Raw genomic sequence first — 18,916 nt, forward strand, 5'->3', positions numbered from 1 at the left:
TTTAAATCTCATTTTCCTTTTCACTTAGAAGCAAGGTCACAAGTGGTAATCATTCATGTTTGTACCTGCAGCCCTTGCTTAGTCCCTCAACCTACCTTGTTGCTACATTGTCAGTGTTAAAAAACTGGCCTCTCTGCTCTGCCTCGCCCCTGATGAGATCCAGAAAACCTTTTAGGTGGAGTATTAAGAGAGGCTGTTGTGTTAATGTGACATTCTGGAATAGATAAACTGCAGCGATACTGCCTCCCTAGCAACACAAGCACTCGCTAATTTCTGTGCAGTCTCGAGCAAATTCAATATTGGGGCAACAAGCGGGCTCTCCCTCCTTGACACTGAAAAAGTACTGTCACATTCATGGTGGACATGATTTTCCCAGGAGTTCTGTGTACAGTGGATGACCTTTACAGAACTGTCGGGATTACAGTAAATATGTGATATGTGAACACACATTATAGGCATAGTAGGGCTCAGTCCTCTAGCGCACATTCAATATGAAAACAGAAAGAATCTTTTTCTCTATGGAAACCTTTTTCCTGGATTTTTTGACAGATGTGGCTTTCACCTTCAGCCACTTATCACATTCTTCTGTTAAAGGGGAGGCTTTATAATTTCTGAAAAAGTTAAATAAAGTACAACCATTCATCCTGGGCAGAGAAATGTAAACAGGAATGAGTATTCAAGTAATTAAAACAGATCCAACATAAATTTTCCCCTATGAAACATGTCTCCTTCGTGCCTTTTGATTGTGTTAGCACTGGCCAGTAAAGTCAGACAGTGTGCATTCATGGAGCCAAGTATTGATCTCCTATAATTTAGCAGTAAGAAAAAATTGGCCCCAGTCCTTTTCTAATTCTAGTTCTTAACCTTTACCAACAGTTGTTACATGATCTGGTTCAACTGCGGATACTCTCAGCATATATCACAAGACGTGGGCCTCTCAGTAAGAGCTCACCATAGTAAAATACTCACATGCCTTTGTGAAGATGGAAACAAGATTAGTCAAATGTGTCAGTAAAATGTGGTTTTAGTGTAACTGAACTAGCAGTGGTCCTAGGTGGGGTACAGGGAATTATAGACATTTTCATATTTGCATATTCAATAGTGTGGAATTCTCCACTAGGGCAGGGGTACATATTCATTTCAGCCTTTGTCAGAACTTACTGAGCACAATATCAGACAAAACGTACAGTATTATTATTATTTTTTTTTTTTTTTACACAATACGGACTCTTGTGGAAAAACAGCGTTAAAAAAAAAAGGAACAATCAGACCATGGTATGAAAAACGTTTAAGTCATCACAAGGTACCAGAGCTTTTGCAAGTGGCAAAGGTTTGAGAAGTTTCTGTAGCAGCACTGCGGTCAGAGTCTTGTTTTCTTACAGGCCATTTTTATCCTGCTGTAGAAAGGCTGGGTTCAAGCCCCTTTGTGGATGCTCAAGTGTCATCAAGGAGGACACTAGATCACCACAGGCTGCTCAGTGGCAATGATTCCTGTTTGATTTGAACTTCTATCCCGCTATGTGGCATCCTCAAGTACGTTTTGCTGCCTTTGGTTTGACTCCAGCGAAGGACTGGGACTGGCTGCAGACATAAGATGGCAGACCTCAACCCTTCTTTTTTTTTTACGCTGTAGAACTGCTCCAGCTTGGATCTCAGACTGACAGACATTCCAATTAGTTTAAAATAATGTAAAGAGTTAAATATGTTCCTTGGGTACGTATGAGCAGATGATTCCATTTTATCGTTGAGGTTGCAGATTCCTGTATGATTAAAGGTGGATATCATGTTACAGAGCTTTGCAGGCACTCAGATCCACTAACTGGAGATATATCAAATGATCCCCCATCAAATCTGTGATGTAACATTTAGGATGTTACTTTTGCTGGCGTTCCCACAACCACATAGCAAATGTGAGCTGCATTTTCCTGCAAAGTTAAGGTCGTATAAATAAAGTGTCTCCTTCTATATTTGAATATCAACCAGAGTCGATCTTTGTGCATCAGGTTGATTGATTATTTGTTTCCAACAGCCAGCCTACGGTGCGCTTAATCTGATGAGAGTCACTGCTGTCTCATGACAACCAGAAAAATGTGCACGGGAGCCGCACATTGAGGTCCTCTTCATTTGTGTCTGCAGCCAGCGTCTCTCTGGTCTGATGGCTTCAGCTGTGCAAGACCAGATCAGTTCTCTGCAGAGCGAGAAAACGGCACAAGAGCGTGTGGAGGGCTGAAAGCTTGCGCACCCCCTAGAAAGGCCAGTGTAAGTCCTCAAAGTCCCCTGATTGAGCCATGTTTACATCGGTCTCCAACAAGCTCATGATGACCGCCATGGCCGCCTCATCACTGCTGAAGCTGCTCAGGCCTGGCACCACCATGCTGTCCAGGTCCAGCTGTGACGGGTCTCCTGGGAGGAACGGACCAAGATGTCAAGGTAAAAACAACAACAACAACAACTGATACTGCTGCTTGTGTTGTTTCGTGGCGATCAACTCAGATGTACCTGTCAGAGGACCCCAGGCCTGTAGGACCACTAGGCTTGGGGTGTCTCTTTTCCTTTTCTGCCATAGAAGTATTAAATATATTCAAGCTAATATTAAACTCTAAACATGAGCAAGAATGATCAGTTCTCAGTTTCTTGACAGGCAGGAAACAGGTGTGTTCTTGTTGTTTGTTTGTTTGTTTATTTTGTTGTTGTTGTCTTTCTTCTTCTTTCTTTTTTATTTTAGGTGCTAGTCTGAGTTTAGGATTAAGGTGTTCAGTGATTCTGAGCATTGCTGAATACATTATAAAGAAGTTCCTTTTTTTAAATCAAACATTGAGGAGCATGAGTACAAATATTGGATTGTTCTATGTTGACCTTTGGTATCAGATCATCTGATGATGAGGGACCTGCTGCTGTGAAGATGGGCCTAACAGGACAAATTTTGAGTGCAGCTTATTTCTTAGGCAGCTTTTCCTTTGCAGAGATGTGAATTAAATCGAAAACTGGATTCGTGATTGTCCTGCTGGCAATACCTGCACTTTCAGAAGCCGCACTGCTAGTGCCCGCTGTCGTCCTCAAGTCAGACTGGGACTGTGATGAACTACCTGCTGTGTCTTCTCTGCTGGATGCCTGCAAAAAGACGTCTCATGTTGGAACACTGAAGACGACCCCCATGCTTCGCCTTCCTCCACTGAAGTGTGTAATTAATATCGCAAACAGTACTGGACACCAGCGTACAATAAAGACATGTAAGCATACAGTGATGGTAAAAAAAAACACTCAGGATTAATTATGTATATATTCATCCATGTAGTCAACTTTATACTTTGATATTATTGCATCGTAAGGTTGTGAACTCAATCATCGGTCTGGTCAAAGTATGGGCCAACGTCAGACCTCCCCTTATCACTATAAAATGTCATTTTTCAAAAATATGAAACCTGATGGCCGCTTAAGTGTTACTGACTCAAGAAAAAGAGAAAAAGAAACGTGAAGGTGAAACAGGAAGTGAAAAACAAACATTTGAGTACCAGCGCTGGGCAAAAGTGTAAATGTGCTGTAATTAAGGTCACTCACACTCCTGCTGGTTTTGGGGGACACAAGTGGACATTTCTCCTGGACTTGGCCAAATGGACTGGAAGCTCCACTTGATGGAGATGAGTTCATCCTGCTCAAAAACACCGGTGAAAATAAAATAGAATATTTCTGCACTCCCATGTTTGCCCCATGTCCAGGTTAATCCGACCCATCCAATACAAATAATGATGTAACACAACCGTCTCATTTTGGGCATACACCCTTCACTCACACACTCTCCGGGTACCTGTAGGACTCGATGAGCTCATTTGCAATTTGGGTCCCAATACTGCCTGCGTAGATCATTGGGCCAAAACCAGTGGAAAGGCCGGGGATTACAGGTATCTGCTTTGTGTCCTCTGTGGAGCAGAGAGAAAAAGAATTACACGCGGGAGAGGAGATAAACACAACTCAAGTCAGTACACAGTCATTATTTCTTACCTTGAAGTGCTTTTGAGCTGCCAGCCTCCTCGTCATCTTTTGTGTGACCAGGCCCCCTGTTGGTGCAAAGGAGACATGCTGCAGTGGATCTGAATAAACTGTTCACCATGGCGACATGGACGTTGATTTTGGACAATCAGGGCGGGTATGAAAAGGATTTCTCTGAGTTTATAATACTGATAGGGATGTGTTGTGAATGAAACAGCACTTACCATATGACCCTGTTTAAAGACACGATAAACTCAACTTCTTTGGTCCATGGATTTGTGAAGCTAAACCACTGACTCTGCAGTGAAACGTATGAGCCATACTTTGTTTTGAACTTGTAGCACTGTGTCTCAATCTTCTCTTTGCTTCGAAGGACTGCCAAAAGATTAAACACGGGTGTTATCACAAGGCACAGTGGGAAGTCACAGAAATGCCGCTGCGCTGCCATTTGGCTGGTACTTTAAAAATATGGACGTGACACACGCTCATTAGAAGCTCACATCCTTTGACCTTCTACATGAGAAAACACATTTTCAAACACAATTGATGTCTTAACAGCTACAATTACCTGGGCTCAATTTTAAAATTTTAATCAGTTATGGGATCAACATTTTTCAGCATAGCTTCACTCCATCACCTTGCCTGTGCTTTTCTGCGAGGTGCGGCAGGTCGTCCTGGTGGAAGTACTCATAACAAGACGTGCCGAGAACTTCTTGTGGCAAATAGCCAATGACCAGCGTGGCTCTGGGAAGAGAAAGAAAGGATAGTTCCTTCCTTTCAATCTCTCTCTCTCTTCTTCAAGCTTTGTGCAGGTCAAAAATAGTGTGCATGGAATGAAAAGTGAATATGGAGAAAAAGTATCTCCACATATCTCGGCACTCATCAGTCACACATGAGAAATTTAATAAAATGATGCACTATACTTGTGGTGTGAAATTACTTCCCATAAATGAGAAGATTTTCATGTGATGTCATCAAGATCCTTCTAAGAAACAATGGCAAAGACAGAAATAATTATCTCCACTGTCACAACTCATGCTGTCCACCCAGAGGCCCCCTCACCACAAAACGCCTCCCCATTCTTTTCTTATTGGAACCACGTCTTCGGAGAAAAAGAGAGATAAATGGTGTATGTGCAGTTAGGTAGAATCAGGCCACTCACTGTTGATCTACAAATGTGAACTTTCCGTCAATCGCACAGCGGGTGACAAACTCGGTGGGCTTGACATTGATGTCTTTGGGAGGGTGGTGGGGCATGTGAGGCTGCAGGCGGCATACCATCACCAGGCAGGTCAGGCTCGAGGGTTCTTTCTCAGTGTCGCCCTCCGAGTCCATCTGGCTGCTCGGCCAGCTCCGCATGTATCCAGTGCAGTGGAGGGTACAGTATTTGTATGTGTCTGCAGGCAGAAAAACAGGGAGGCGGTGAATTAAGGTGGAGTTATGAAATTCCAACTAAACACATCACTACTGGCAGGATCACAAAGGGAAACAGGATTGAATTCATCATCCACTGTTTCTGATCTCTATCAATGAACATTAGCACAACCGCTGCAGATAAAAAGATGTGTTAACTGAGGTCAATTATTAATTTAAGTTCATGTCATGACATATCAATTTGTGTCCCAGTCCCTTTGCTGCTATTTTTTTTTGTTTGTTTGTTTGTTTCATTGTTTGATCTGAAAATGTATCTGTCTGTATTTGCACCAGTGTGTTATGTACATATATTTGTAGTGCGTACCATACAGTACAGGCCAAAGGTTTGGACACACCTTCTCATTCAAACGAATAGGAAAGTGTGTCTAAACTTTTGGAATGTACTGTATTTTATGTCTTTATACCAAAAGTGACATTGCCATTTAAATTAAAACCTCTGGATATATTAAGATAAGTTGAAACATAAATAAGATATTTTTAGTAGACATTAAACGTCTGTATTTTGAAAGTTTTTATGGTTATTCACTCCCATTGGGGAAGAGACCACTTCCCCAATGGGAGTGAATATCAGAAAAATCAGAAAAATATATAATGGCAGGTTTTGCTACACATTTTTAATCTAAAATATGTCTACAATAAAAGTAAACATACATTGACATGCATATAGCATTGGCTATAACAATATATGGCTGTAGGTGAGATTTGTAATTTTTATTTTATTTTGCATTGACTTATTTTTTTATCCATGTTTGTATGTTTCATATATATCAACAAAATTTTATATCACAAAATATTATATCACCTTATTGAATGGAACACAGGCTCTGAGATAAAACTAAGTGTTTTACTTAATTTTATGCTTGTGGCTCCTTGTAGAAAAACAGGAATTAGAACAGTTGGGGCGCCTTCTCGTGTCTGTACAGGTCCCATTTAACCCCAAAAAAGTCCAAAAGTCAAAAAAAAAAAAAAATTAGTAAGTGCAAGAGTAAAACATCTTCAAGTTAACCAGCCACAAAAGTAAAACATATACAAAATATATTTAATGATTCCCAGGGGACAGTTTGTTCTGCAGAAACTGAAATTTTGATACGTTATGTTACCATTTTTAATTTGTAAAATATTCATGTATTTTTATGTGTATTAAAATTTAAACATGCAAGTACTTCCATCACTGCCAAATTATTTTATTGGATAAGACCAAAGTCAACTATTTGGGAATGTGATACTCTTCGTTTTTATTGTCGAGACATATGTATCGGAACACCTAATTTATCCTTCTATTCCTATTAAAAAACAGACATTACATCTGGGACTACCAAATCATCATGACAAAATGTTGTTGCTGTCATTTTTTGTTTGCTTGGGGTTTTGTGTATTTTATTCTTTTGTAGTCTGTGAGAGAAAATAAGTGAATATAAACTGAGCGTCATTGCTGTCCTTCCTCATGCGCTGCAGTGCAGTTGCGGAGGTTTGCCACTGGGTGGTCCCAAACCTCCTCTTTCTGCCACCACAGTTTGGCTTGGACGAAGTGGAGCTTACACCATTTTCTTACTTTATGGTTACACAATGCTCTGACCCTGACCTACTTCCTGTGATGAAGAACATGCTTTAAACTGTGGAGAAAGAACTGACCTCCGACTGAGTAAAACTGACCCGCGTTAAGCAAAGTTCCTAAAATATCGAGGCAGCTCCTCTTTTTATATTTTCAAGTATTTGTTTCTTAACAACATTTCAGCTACCACCAAGGTGACATTTCAATGATTTTTGTCTTTACACTGCTGCCTATGAAGTGTTATTGTGGAGGGGGAGTCCGCACTGTGGTTAATACTGGAAATAAGCAGCCACAGAGATAAGGACAAAGTTTTGCTCATTCTTTTCTTGAAAAATCACAGTCACATCTTGCCACATGTGTCGGGGTTTTGCCAACAAATGGAGAGAGGGGACGAGGAGGACACGACCCAACCACATCCTTTTCCACCAGATCCTGATCAGATCATTTCTTTATTTCCCCCAAGGCAATCTAGGCTGGTTAAAGATCTTTCACATTTGTTTGTTTTCCACTAACTGCCTGAACAGTGACCTCATTGGCAAGAAACACATTTGCACATCTTAATAATCTTTGGATACATATCTTCGGCCCTACAGGTCCCCAGCTGAAAATGACAACAAACACATAGCACGCAAACAAAACAGCTCCAGTCTTTCCAAGAAGAAACTTGTTCGGGCCGATTGTCTCGGTTGGATCACCTCGGGCACTCAAGAGAACAAAAACACAATGATCCAAAATTAGCAGAGTTTCCTGGCAGTTGCTGTCTTGTCTTCGGCAGCCCATAGCACCCATCTGGCACTCCAGCAGAGGAAAACTGAACATGGGTGGTCAGTGTTTCCTTGAAAACAGGGGAGTGTTTGGAGCGGAATCAATGGAACTCGTCAGCATATGAACTGGCCATGCATATTCATTTGGAATAGAGCTTTGATGGAGCTTCATTCTCTAACAAGTTCACACCACTCCATGGGGTAGCAGCCTGTATTAACGACTTCACACCGGTTACTGTTTTATTTAACCATTCATATTCATGCAGGTGCGAGAGCAGCCTCTATAACGTATTCCTGTGCTGTATTGGTTGTTAAGGAGTTGCGCGCTGAGTTGAAACAGTCTGTGTTGTTGCTGCTGCTGCAGCTGTTGCGAACCCACCTTTCTTTTTGGACATACTAGGCACTGGGCATTTGTCCTCGTTCTTCCCCGTCACCCGGCTGTGCTTCATGCGGCAGAGGAAGGACCGTCGGGCCCCGGTTGATAAGTGGGACACTCTGACGGGGCTGTCCGCCTGGACCTGAGCACCAGCTGCACACAGACAGACAAGCAACAAATACTGCTCATCACATTCACAGTTGGCTTGGATTCAATTACATTTTGCTCTGATGGTGATCTTCCAAATGGGGTTACAGTGTCTGCCTGGCCTGTTTCTTCTCAAAGGCTGGTGAGGAGACTTACTTGCTGCATCAATGAGGCGTTGGCGAGGGTACAGCTCTGAGGAGGACAGCTGTTCCTTCACCTTGTTGATGTCTTTGGGGTGGATAAAATCAAACAGACTCTGTCCAATCAGCTCCAACTGTGAATCCCAACGACAGACATCAATATACTCACTGTCTTCGTTAAATCAAATCAAATCTAATCGAATTGATTTATGCAGCACATAAATTAAGGCACTTCACAACACAATCTCTGTGATATGGACACACACCAAATTAGCACCACATGCTTGATGATGTGTGAGAGTTTAAAAAGTTTGACCTGAATTTGTTTGTTCATGTCTTACTATCAGATGTCAGTTTTTCTGTGAATACAAAAAACACGCCATCGTTTGCTCACATGATGTTTGATGATGATGTTATATTGCCTCATGGTAAAGATCATCTCTGCATGGAGTTAATGCATCATGCTGCGGCATGTATACATTTGTTAGACGTTTACTGCTGAGCTCCCAGCAGCAAATGCTGCCCTGAGGAAATGGCGTCACATTTCTTGAGGAGCTTTTCTCTTGTATCCCTCCTAATCTCTGTTCCTCTCTGTTTGACCACATTGGCTCTCGAAGCTGGAAAATGTGGTGGACAATATAGAGCAGGTGTGTTTATTCTTCTGGCTGCCAAACACTTTGAACTGCCTCTCAAATCATATTAAAAGCTGAGTGAATGCCAGCTCTGCAGAAGAAATTAAACTGTGCCCTTGTTTTACTCAAAGTGTGAGCAGATCCTCATCAGAGATTCAGATAAATGTTTATGTCTGTGTTTTCTCTCTCATGAAACTTCCAGTCTCCACAATAACAATTATATTTGAAGGCTGAGTTGTAAAGTTTTTGTTTGAACGTGCTGAGAACAGATGAAAACTATTATCTGGAGCTTCAAAAACCGGAGAAAGGTAGTAAAAAATTGTTATAAAAATATAACTGAATGTATAAATAAATAGAAGTTTTAGTGAAACAGAGGAAAAAGAAGCATAAAAAAATGATTCCATGTTTCTTTTCCCCCCTCAACCAACTATTTTGTATTTTCAAAGTCCCTTTGTTAACCTGATTTTAACCTGATTTCACATTTGATCAGGCTTGTACAAAAATGTAATTTTTACATAAATAAAGTAAAAATGGCATTAATAAAAAAGTACAATTTACAATTTAAAGCCCCATATTAATACTTAACGAGTGTTTGATTTGAAGTGCTGTCATTCATTTGGTTTAAGAACCGTCTGAGTGCAGTTTGAAGTCCTTTGTCTGGAGCTGATTGCCTGGCTGTTCTCCTACAGTTTACAGTTTAACACTCAGAGAAACCAAATGCTGCAAGGTTGGATTGTAGGTCCAGGTGGGCTGGCCTTTGGGGAATGTCTGAGTGCAGTTGGATGTGAGATCCTGACAGCTGGTTTTAAGGTCCAGCTTCTGAGTACAGACTGTGAGCAGCTCTCTGTGAGAACTTTGATACTTTCACAATATTGATAAATTACCTAGACCTGATTCATAATCAAAGAAAACACGGAGGCAAATTAAATGTCATGCAACTCAGTATGACACACTACACTCAATGTAAAAGCAAAAGTGTGTGTGTGTGATGAAGTACAGCACAAGTGCAACAAACCCGGCTAAAGTTGAGGATCTTGGAGACGGATTCTGAGAGGAACAGAATTTTTGCCCGCTCACAGCTCACAACTAAAAGGAAACTGTCTGCAGCCTGGGAGATAGATATAGATAAATTAATACGCCTTTAACGAGACATGTACAATGAAACAGAACCTGTGCTTGCACGTAAGCACCTACCCTGAGCAGAAGGTGCCTGAGGTCATCATGAGGCAGGATGGAAGGCTTGTAGGTGGTGTCAGCAAAGGCGCCGCCAGTCCCAGCTGAAATCACAGCGGTTGGAAGCGCTTACACGACGAGACATTGCTGTAATTTATTAGCGGGTGCGCTGACAGCTACCTTTAAGGGTTTTCAGGTGTTGGACGGCCTTCCGCAGCACAGTGAGTTTGTCAAGTTTTCGAGCCATGGGTTGACAGGCGGGGATCATGGCAGCCAGCTCATCAATGAGGTTGTTCATTTTATCCCTTCGCCGCTTCTCAATCTGCCGGTGAGGTTCCCTGCGCACAGGAGCCGGAAAATGTTATGAACATATTACAGGTGTGGAACTGAAAACTTCACTTAAGCTGAAGTGAGTAGCTGTCACCTGAAGCATTTCATTTTGACTTGCTGATCCTCTCCTTCAGATCTGAAAATAAAAAGATCAAAATCGAATTTTGTGCCAATATTAAATCCGAGGACATGATTTGAAGTAAGACAGGACATTGGCATACCTGCTGAGCTCATCTTCCATTTGGAAGGCGAGGCTCTCCCTGTTATTTAATGATTGAATACAAGAATTTATACAAGGCAACACACGGCAGTCACACTGTATTTACTCTGGAGAACTAAACAAATAGAGTTTGTTTTCCAACATAGCACGCCTCTTACTGTACATGGGCGTTTGACTTCTTCTCCACAACTCCCTTTCGTTTCCTTGGCAGCTCGACAGCTGGCAGCGAGGGGCCGGCTTGGCTCGCTTGGCCCTTCTCCTCTGTAGCAGGATCTGATACATGGAAAAAACAGGCACAGTTATCTGACAGGCTGAAAAGAACTGCATTAACCCCCAGAGCTGAATATTTCCGGCATGTCAGAGGCTCTATTGATAATTCGCCATGAATGATTAGTGCGACATGCTCTGCGACTATAGTTTGACAGGTTTATGAGCAGTAATAAAAAAAAAAAAAAAAATCATCAGAAAGCATGATGGTCACAGGACCGGCTCTCATTAAGTAGTCATGCCTTGAACCAAACATACTAAAGCGATTGAGTTTGATTCTATTTTTTTTTTTTTATTATTAGTTTCATTGGTTGCAGTACATTTTTAGCATATATACAAAATATTGGTCTAGTTGCTGGCAGTGACCAGTTGCACCTGTGTGCAACCTGTAATTAGATAATGTGGTGATGAAAATTACACCCAGCTGTAGTAACTGTCACACCGGGATAGTTTTAAGATATTCATTATTATTTATGCTGTAAATTAAATAGTTGAAAAACACTTTTGGTTATACAGAATTTATTTTCAACATGATTACAAACTGATACGATAACAAAAAACTAATTCTCTGACATTTTACTTTAAATTACTTTTTATTTACATTTGTTCTGTCTCAATTATCCATAAATTTAAATATAGCTGCTATTTCAATATCTGAGTTGTTGATTCAAATTTTACCAGTTAAATTTGAGAAGCAGTCTTTTGAATTTTAAAGAGTTGAAAACCATAATAAATAAATACATTTATAATTCAAAGAGTAAAATTAAATTTAAATAAATTGTGATAAAAATACTTATATCCACTCATTAAATTCAGATTATTTAAATGTATTTATTTCACAATCAGACAAAAAATAAATACATTTCATTTCATAGACTATAAATCTTTTATGAAAGTTCAATCGGACTGTTTATTTATACATTTTCCTATTTCATCAATAATTTATTCAATAGTACCACTAATTAAAATCTGCTTTGAAAAATCTTATTCCATTTAAGAAGTATGTGGAGCTATATCTGGCAAACAAAAAATAGCACATATTGTGTGATTGTGCAAATTTATGGTTCCTTTTTTTTAGGTCGTGTATATAAAACTGATCCATTTCCAAACAAAGGGGATTTTGGTGCAGATTTGTTACCATCTTCAACATTTTTTCCTCAAAAGCCAGACTGTTGTGTATGTGCGCGAATAGTCAGAGTGACTCATGGATGTATTTGCATGAGTTTTTGAACAGCCAATCTCACACAGGAATGTGGATCATGACCCATGACTACCAAACACATTTCTCCCTCTCTCTCTCTTTCATCTCTCGTCAGCCCCCCCGCCCACAATCGTTTCTAGGCAAACTCTCACTGCACTGTCTCAGAGTTGCCATTGAACGGCGCCAGACTTCCAGCTTTGTTTGCGTTTAGTCAGTTTAAAAGGCACGTGAGAGTGAATGGGGTTTGGGCTATCATCTTACCTAATTCTTATATAATGCTGTAACATTGACCTACTTCTCTCTCAGGACACCCATCCTAAATTGAGTCATTCATTTGGTGGGCAAAAAGTCTCGATGAAAGTGAACACGAATGCTGAGCACTGATGTCAGACCCACTTTTTCCATTTTTTTTTTTCTTGAAAAAAATTGTAAATAGCAGAAGACTTACAGAAGACCCATATTTTTTCTATTAGTATTACAATATGAGAAGAAATTTATAAGATGTAATTTTGTTCTTTTAACCTTGAAACGTGATTTCAATGCTCATCCTCTACTTTTTCATATCAATAAATAACACTTCATATTAAGATACCCAGAAGAAAGCAAAGGGTTATAATGCCCCTCTCCAAACTTAACAGGGAAAAACATTAAGCTTTTAAAACCACGAATCTGCAGTGTAGTGAACATTTTAGACATTGACACAAATTTCTGAAAATTTGGAGGAGTTTAGTGGGTCATCACTGACACAAAAAAGGAATGTGGTAATGAGCGCTCGCTGGCTCTCCCTCCCACCCACTGATGCTGTGCAGAATATCACCTCCACGGTCACACAGCTTTTTCCTTTTCCCTAAATAGTTCTCATGCGCTACCTGTGCCAGCTGGTTAAAATATGGCATCCTGGAAGCAACAGTGCTGAGGCTTTGTGCGATTTAAATCTCGGAGTCACAGTGGCGCTAAAAGCACCGGTCGAGAGGCCAAGCCTGCAGGGCAGCAGATGACATGCCATCATCACTGAAACACACAACCACAGACCACCACACATGGAAGATAGGCATGAGAGTGTGACAAACCCAGCATGCACAATTTGACCTAGATGCGCTTCTTTATGCCTGCACTTCTTTGAAGTATTACATTCCCATAATCCAACTTGAATAGCTCCACGGTATTCACAATGGAAGTTTTAATGTATATGGTCTGATTTGGAATTTAGAGGACCTGCAGTCACAATGCAGCTCAACAATTAGGTGAATTAGGGTCAATAAATCACCAACAAATGGAGCTACAACTTTACAGCTTGAAGGAACAAAGACTTTGTAAGTGATAACAATTCTAACCCACCTTTGACACACTATTTAATATTAGACTAACAGAAAAGTTCGCCTGAAACTAAAAAACTTGTATAAGTGCAGGTTAGGGAATAAATATTCATCACCAAAGGCAGGCAGGCATGTGTTTGTACACTTAGATTTTTTTATTTCGTTTTCATAGAGCTGGGGTCATTATACTGAAAACATGACTGCAACACATGCATTGGAATACAGTAAATTAATAAAAATGTACATTAACTGATCTTGTTTTGAATATGATTTCATGCTTTTGTAAATGTGCATTTGCACTGATACAAAATACCGATAACATCAATTATCATACGATGTGTGAGTTAAAATGAATTGAAGGCCATTAAAGAAAAACAGATATTGTCAAAAACTTAGACTAAAACGTATTTAACAACGTATAGTTTTTACACTTCTGCTTTACAACTAGCACATTCTACATTTTAAACATCTTCACTTCATTTCTTATAGTTCAGGAGGGATGTATACTTTGGGGCATGAACTCCTCCACTTGAATATATATGTATACACACACAGTTTATACAGAGTATTTACTGTTTCAGGTGAAACCAAAAATGATACAATATGGAGTTTTCAAAAACAGGAATTTTGGTGAATGAGTTTAATCACAGAGAAAAACCCTCAGCGTTTCTTACTGTATATAGGCTAGCCTGTAGCATTTTAGCTGGTATTTTACTTATTTCAGATTGTGTATCATTCTACACTACACTGCAATTTTCTACCATCAGCTTTAAAGCTAAAGCTGCTGGTCTTTTATCTGTGCAAATAAGGGTACGCAAACTGTAAATCTATTGTGCGTTGCATTTTTCTTTGTGCCTCTTGTGTTAACCTACACTTTCTGGGAGGGGGGGGTGCAAACACACACACAAAAAAAATCAATACGTCTCAGTCCACCTACATTTTTATGTAAGGAAGGTTACTTTTCCACTGCTGGCCCCATTGGAGTTTATAAATACAGCTGCCCTCCATTTCTTCCACACCACAAAGTAAAGGATCAAAGAGTAACTACAAAACCCTCACACGTCGCTGCAGCTGTAAGTTTAAATGTGATCAGCTCCACCTCCAACACATTGTCACCTTCTTTCAAACTGCAGAGGTTTTTATTACTTTATTTAAGGCACTGTTTCCTACAGCTGTTTTTTACAACGCTCATAGAGCCCCTCCTTTTATTCATATTGAACATAGACATCAGCTTCTAGCCACACTTTCATGGTCAGCAACAGCAACAAGGCCAATTCCCTTTGCAATTCCATTCATGCATTAATGCTCCCTATTCCACCGCTGATGTACACACATGCAGGGCAAAAATTCACTATGTGGTCGCTGCTTCGTTGGTGCCGCTTCAAATTCCTGTATCACATAACCTCTAGGATATTTTTTTACATTGTGCTCTACAGTAGCTTTTATATTTATCACCTTACTAATGTTGCAGTTAGTGCTCCAACTAACCACCATTTTCTTTTTCTTATTAACTGCCATCACATTTAAAAAACTGGAATCAGCGACCCAAAACTACAGAGACAATAAACAGAGCTTAGACAGACACAGTATGACCACAAAGAGGCAGAAAACACCCCATAGGAGACACACAATGACTACAAAACAACTCTAAATAAACACAATTTACTACAGAGATGTCAGGCAACCCAAGAGACACACGGATAAGCAAAGCAGAGACACAAAACAGTAACAAAGGGTCACAAAGTGAACAAAATCTCCAGTGTCAGGAAGGTTCAGCAGCAGCTTTTCAGCCAACAGCAGCACCTCAGCGAGTTCAGTCAGGGCATTCAGCTTCTAGGTGGGAGGGGTGGGGGGGTCTTTTACATGTATGTATGTGGGTTCATGTCGTATGATCAGGCCATGAACAACAGCAGCTATTTATTGATATTGTTTCAAACAAGCTGATTTAAAGTTGGTTATTGGACACTCGTTAATTTTGATGATTAAATAAAGATTTAAAAAAGACTCCAGGCTTTAAATGTGATTCTCAGCACATTTTACTCATTTGACACTCACACTCAGGGATACTAGATGATTGTTTGATATTTTAAGTAAGGGATGAGGACAAGGAGCAGGGTTCTTTGGAGGACTCTGTCTACGGGTCCTTTGCCAGACTGCGCCACATAAAGTCTTTCCGTGTTCTTACTTGCAGCCTGACAAATTATTTTTTTGTGAAATTAATATAGTCCCTGATGCCACTGTCCAATATCTCTGCTTGTTTGTTGGAGTTATGGCTCTTCATAGATATGGAGAAGGCTGCCACAAATCCTACAGTTCTGGTACAGTATGTTCTAGGTTATTTCTGGTTGACTGACCTACAGTTCTTGGTGCTCCTCAGACCAGTATGTGTACGCTTGTAAGATGTTTTGCAAGATGAGTTTTTTCAGATGACACACCACATATGTACTGTTAGAAAGGACATTCATGTTTTGATTTTTTTTTTTTTTTTAAGCTATGAAAGTTACATACAATAATAGCAGAGTTCATGCCTCTGCTCCAACTGCCCAGGCATTTCTGAAATATGATTGCAAGCTTTCTAAGTGTGGTTTCATGTCTATTAACTGACTCACCTGAAATGCATTAATTATCAACAATAGCCACGTGTTGTAAGAGGCTTTAAGTGAGATGTATTCAAAACTCTGTCATCTATTCTCATGAATATGTAGGGTTGTCGTTCCTGTGCAAACGTACCAGGAGCTGCAGATTTAAAGGCAGAGTTAAAAGTTTCACTTGAAAAGAAGAGTAACAGAACAAATAATTGTAGTCATGTTTGAGCTATGCTTTCCAATTCTTACATTCTTCTTTCACAGAAAAATAAAATAGCATAGCAAAAACACAATTTTCCTACTCAGCATTCCAGTTTTTGATTTTGATTTTATACATACATATATATATATATATGTATATCTTTTTTTGGTAATGCATTTCTAAGTTAATAGAAATGTTCTACAAGTAAAGTTTATCATTGACAGAATGAACTTCCATACTTTTAATTAACTCTGGCTGCTGTGGTTTTAGATTGATACAGTGTTATGATATGTACATATATAGTGTTAAAACGTCAATATATTACAAATTTAACGACCTTAAACAGGATTTTTGGATGAGCGTTTTGTCTCATTTTTGACTGCAAAACCAAATTGACCTGCATGTACCAACACGGTAACCTAACGACCCACCATTTGTCAGATTTTAGTAAAACTATTGCGTGATATTTGATCATATAGATTTTGCTTTATCTTAATTGTGAGATACAGTCACCGACCCGGTGTTAAGATTAGGGAACAAGCATTACATGAAAATGAATTGCGTCTTTGAGTCTTTATGAGAGATTGGTGTAATTTCACGGCCTCTAACTGCACTTCGTTTTCCGATCTAACGGGCTCTCTGGGGAAAACGTGACCGTGATCTGTAGGAACGGCGGAGGCATAAAATAAGCGGCTTCCCGGTCTATTTTTGGTGAAATGAGGAGTTTGGTTGAGATGTGGAGCTTCCTTAACCTCTGACAGCTGGCCTGGCAGTGAGCTGCCTCCCTCTGCTGCCCGGCGGACGCAGCGCTGCTCCACTGATCTACTGACCCACTTTCCCTAAAGCCCGGCGACGAGCGAGGGAGACCGGGGAGACCACGACGACCAGCCCGGCCAACCGCCGCCACGTGACACGCTAAGCTCCCGGGGCCCGCTTCGGCGGAGGCTAGGCAAACAAAAACACTTCGGTGCGTTATTGGAAGATGGGGGCCGCTGCGATTTGAGGTTGGCGACACTAAAATATGTTTTGTTACAGTTTGGGAAAGTCGTAGTCATGGTTACGGTCACGTGATTCTTTGAGGTTTGTAGGGAACAAAGCCCCCAACACACACACACACACACACACACACACGCCACCTTCACGCTGGCGTCCTGCCGGAGACGAGCACGTACTACAGAGTGATGAATGGACGGGATTCCACCGTCGCCGAAGCGCGCACGGCGGCGCGGCGCCCGTTAACCGGTGCCGGTGTTTTCAGTTCAGTCGGTCAGAGCCGGCAGGTGCCACCGCCGCCTCGCTGAGCGGTAAACCGACGCGTCGCATCCGTGTCCGGCACGAGTTCACAGCCGTCACCCCGAAGTGTTACCTCCGCTGAGATTTTCCGCCCAAATGTTGACAAAAGTGGCGCACACGCAAAACGAAAGAACGAAAACCCACCCGCCAGCGTTAATGAAAACTCATAATAATCCCGGGAGCTGAGCGGGAGCTGGCTGACTGACTGAAGGAAGTGCGTCCTACCTGCTGGCCTGTCCGCTGTCCCGTCAGAGCCACCGGCCGACATGCCTGCAGACTGGAGCCGGGTGGCCGGTGGAGGCTACGGAGCGCCGCGGCGCATGTGGAGCCACCAGCTGTAGTAGTAATACAGCGGGAGGACAGGCAGAGGAGAGGGACGGGAGGGTGTTGTATAATTGACTTCATTTTTTCCCTCACCCTCCTCCTCCTCTATCCTTTTTTTTTTCCTCTTACAAAGGAGGCGGAGTGGACGGGAGGAGGGGAGGGGGGGTTTGTGTTGGGGGGGCACTTATGTCCTTTAGGAAATAAGGAAAAGAGGGGACAGTTCACACTCTCCCCCTCCCGCTGGCCTCCCTCCCCCATCGCTCGGTTCATTCATGTCCGTCTGTACCTGACAGATAATTGGCTCTTCATGCAGCGGCCCATTCACCGTCTCGTGAATTCACAATAAACACGTTTATATGCTTATCTGCCAGTAGCTGAAAGAATACTTCATCTGTATTAGTGGGAATTTGCATGAAAGTGCATGAAAAAAGGGCAAACTGGTTCATTTTTCACACCCTGCGTGTCTTGTGTGACTTATTTTCCATTTGATGCAGTGCAACATATACACATTTTTGTGAGCGTGTCTTGCATCCAGGTGGATGTGAACAAAATGTTCTGCTGCGTGTGAACTGAAGCCGGAGCACGCTGTCAGCTGTTTAGGAATAGACGCCCTGAAGGGAAACGTCCGATCAGATGACGTCAGTCCTAATCAAATCATTTATTTATGATTAATATTGCTGAGTCGGCCTGGCCCCTCGCTGGACCGGTGAAAGACTGATTCCCCCGGTGTCACGAACGTTTTGATGACCTGAAAAAGTGCAGCGTCCTGCGTCACCGAACTGACTCTTACTCTGTATTCACCCCCCCCAGATCTCCCCCAAGCAGAGCTGCAGGAAGGGAATGATGTCTCACTCTCCTCATTTACTGCTGCGCAACCAGCACAGCTCCCGTACTGGTGATTTTAAGGACGTACATTTGCACTGCTTTGAAAGATCATTTGGTTTAACTAATTGAAGAAAAATTGTGTTTTCAT

The 18,916-nt window shown here is 41.3% G+C and overlaps 1 protein-coding gene across 2 annotated transcripts; it reads right to left on the reverse strand.

The window, feature by feature from the left end:
* Positions 1 to 1,611: 1,611 nt before the first annotated feature.
* LOC115036795 (aryl hydrocarbon receptor nuclear translocator-like protein 2) lies at positions 1,612 to 18,035 on the reverse strand. Of its 2 annotated transcripts, none has more exons than XM_029495147.1 (17): positions 17,845 to 18,035; positions 10,914 to 11,028; positions 10,757 to 10,795; positions 10,630 to 10,671; positions 10,386 to 10,543; positions 10,227 to 10,309; positions 10,048 to 10,140; positions 8,417 to 8,534; positions 8,117 to 8,266; positions 5,150 to 5,384; positions 4,625 to 4,731; positions 4,215 to 4,362; positions 4,000 to 4,061; positions 3,806 to 3,917; positions 3,559 to 3,649; positions 3,015 to 3,111; positions 1,612 to 2,403 (listed from the first exon to the last, which is right to left on the reverse strand). In XM_029495147.1, the coding sequence occupies exons 1-17, from the start codon at positions 17,885 to 17,887 to the stop codon at positions 2,246 to 2,248; spliced, it is 1,851 nt and encodes a 616-aa protein (XP_029351007.1). In that variant the 5' UTR covers positions 17,888 to 18,035; the 3' UTR covers positions 1,612 to 2,245. The 2 variants fall into 2 exon arrangements, with proteins under 2 accessions (XP_029351007.1, XP_029351006.1); XM_029495146.1 differs by having other exon boundaries at positions 4,000 to 4,055; positions 4,212 to 4,362.
* Positions 18,036 to 18,916: the final 881 nt, after the last annotated feature.

Source organism: Echeneis naucrates, chromosome 23 (genome assembly GCF_900963305.1).
Source record: "Echeneis naucrates chromosome 23, fEcheNa1.1, whole genome shotgun sequence".
Lineage (NCBI taxonomy): Eukaryota > Metazoa > Chordata > Actinopteri > Carangiformes > Echeneidae > Echeneis > Echeneis naucrates.

What these genes read in the sequence shown, in the direction of transcription:
- LOC115036795 (XM_029495147.1), bottom strand. Translation starts at nt 17,887, where the DNA reads ATGTCGGCCGGTGGCTCTGACGGGACAGCGGACAGGCCAGCAG. An exon ending in AGATCCTCAACTTTAGCCGG is followed by an intron (nt 8,535 to 10,047) that starts GTTTGTTGCACT and finishes TGGGATTCACAG; the next exon opens with TTGGAGCTGATTGGACAGAG. An exon ending in CCCCCAAAACCAGCAGGAGT is followed by an intron (nt 3,112 to 3,558) that starts GTGAGTGACCTT and finishes GTCTTTTTGCAG; the next exon opens with GCATCCAGCAGAGAAGACAC.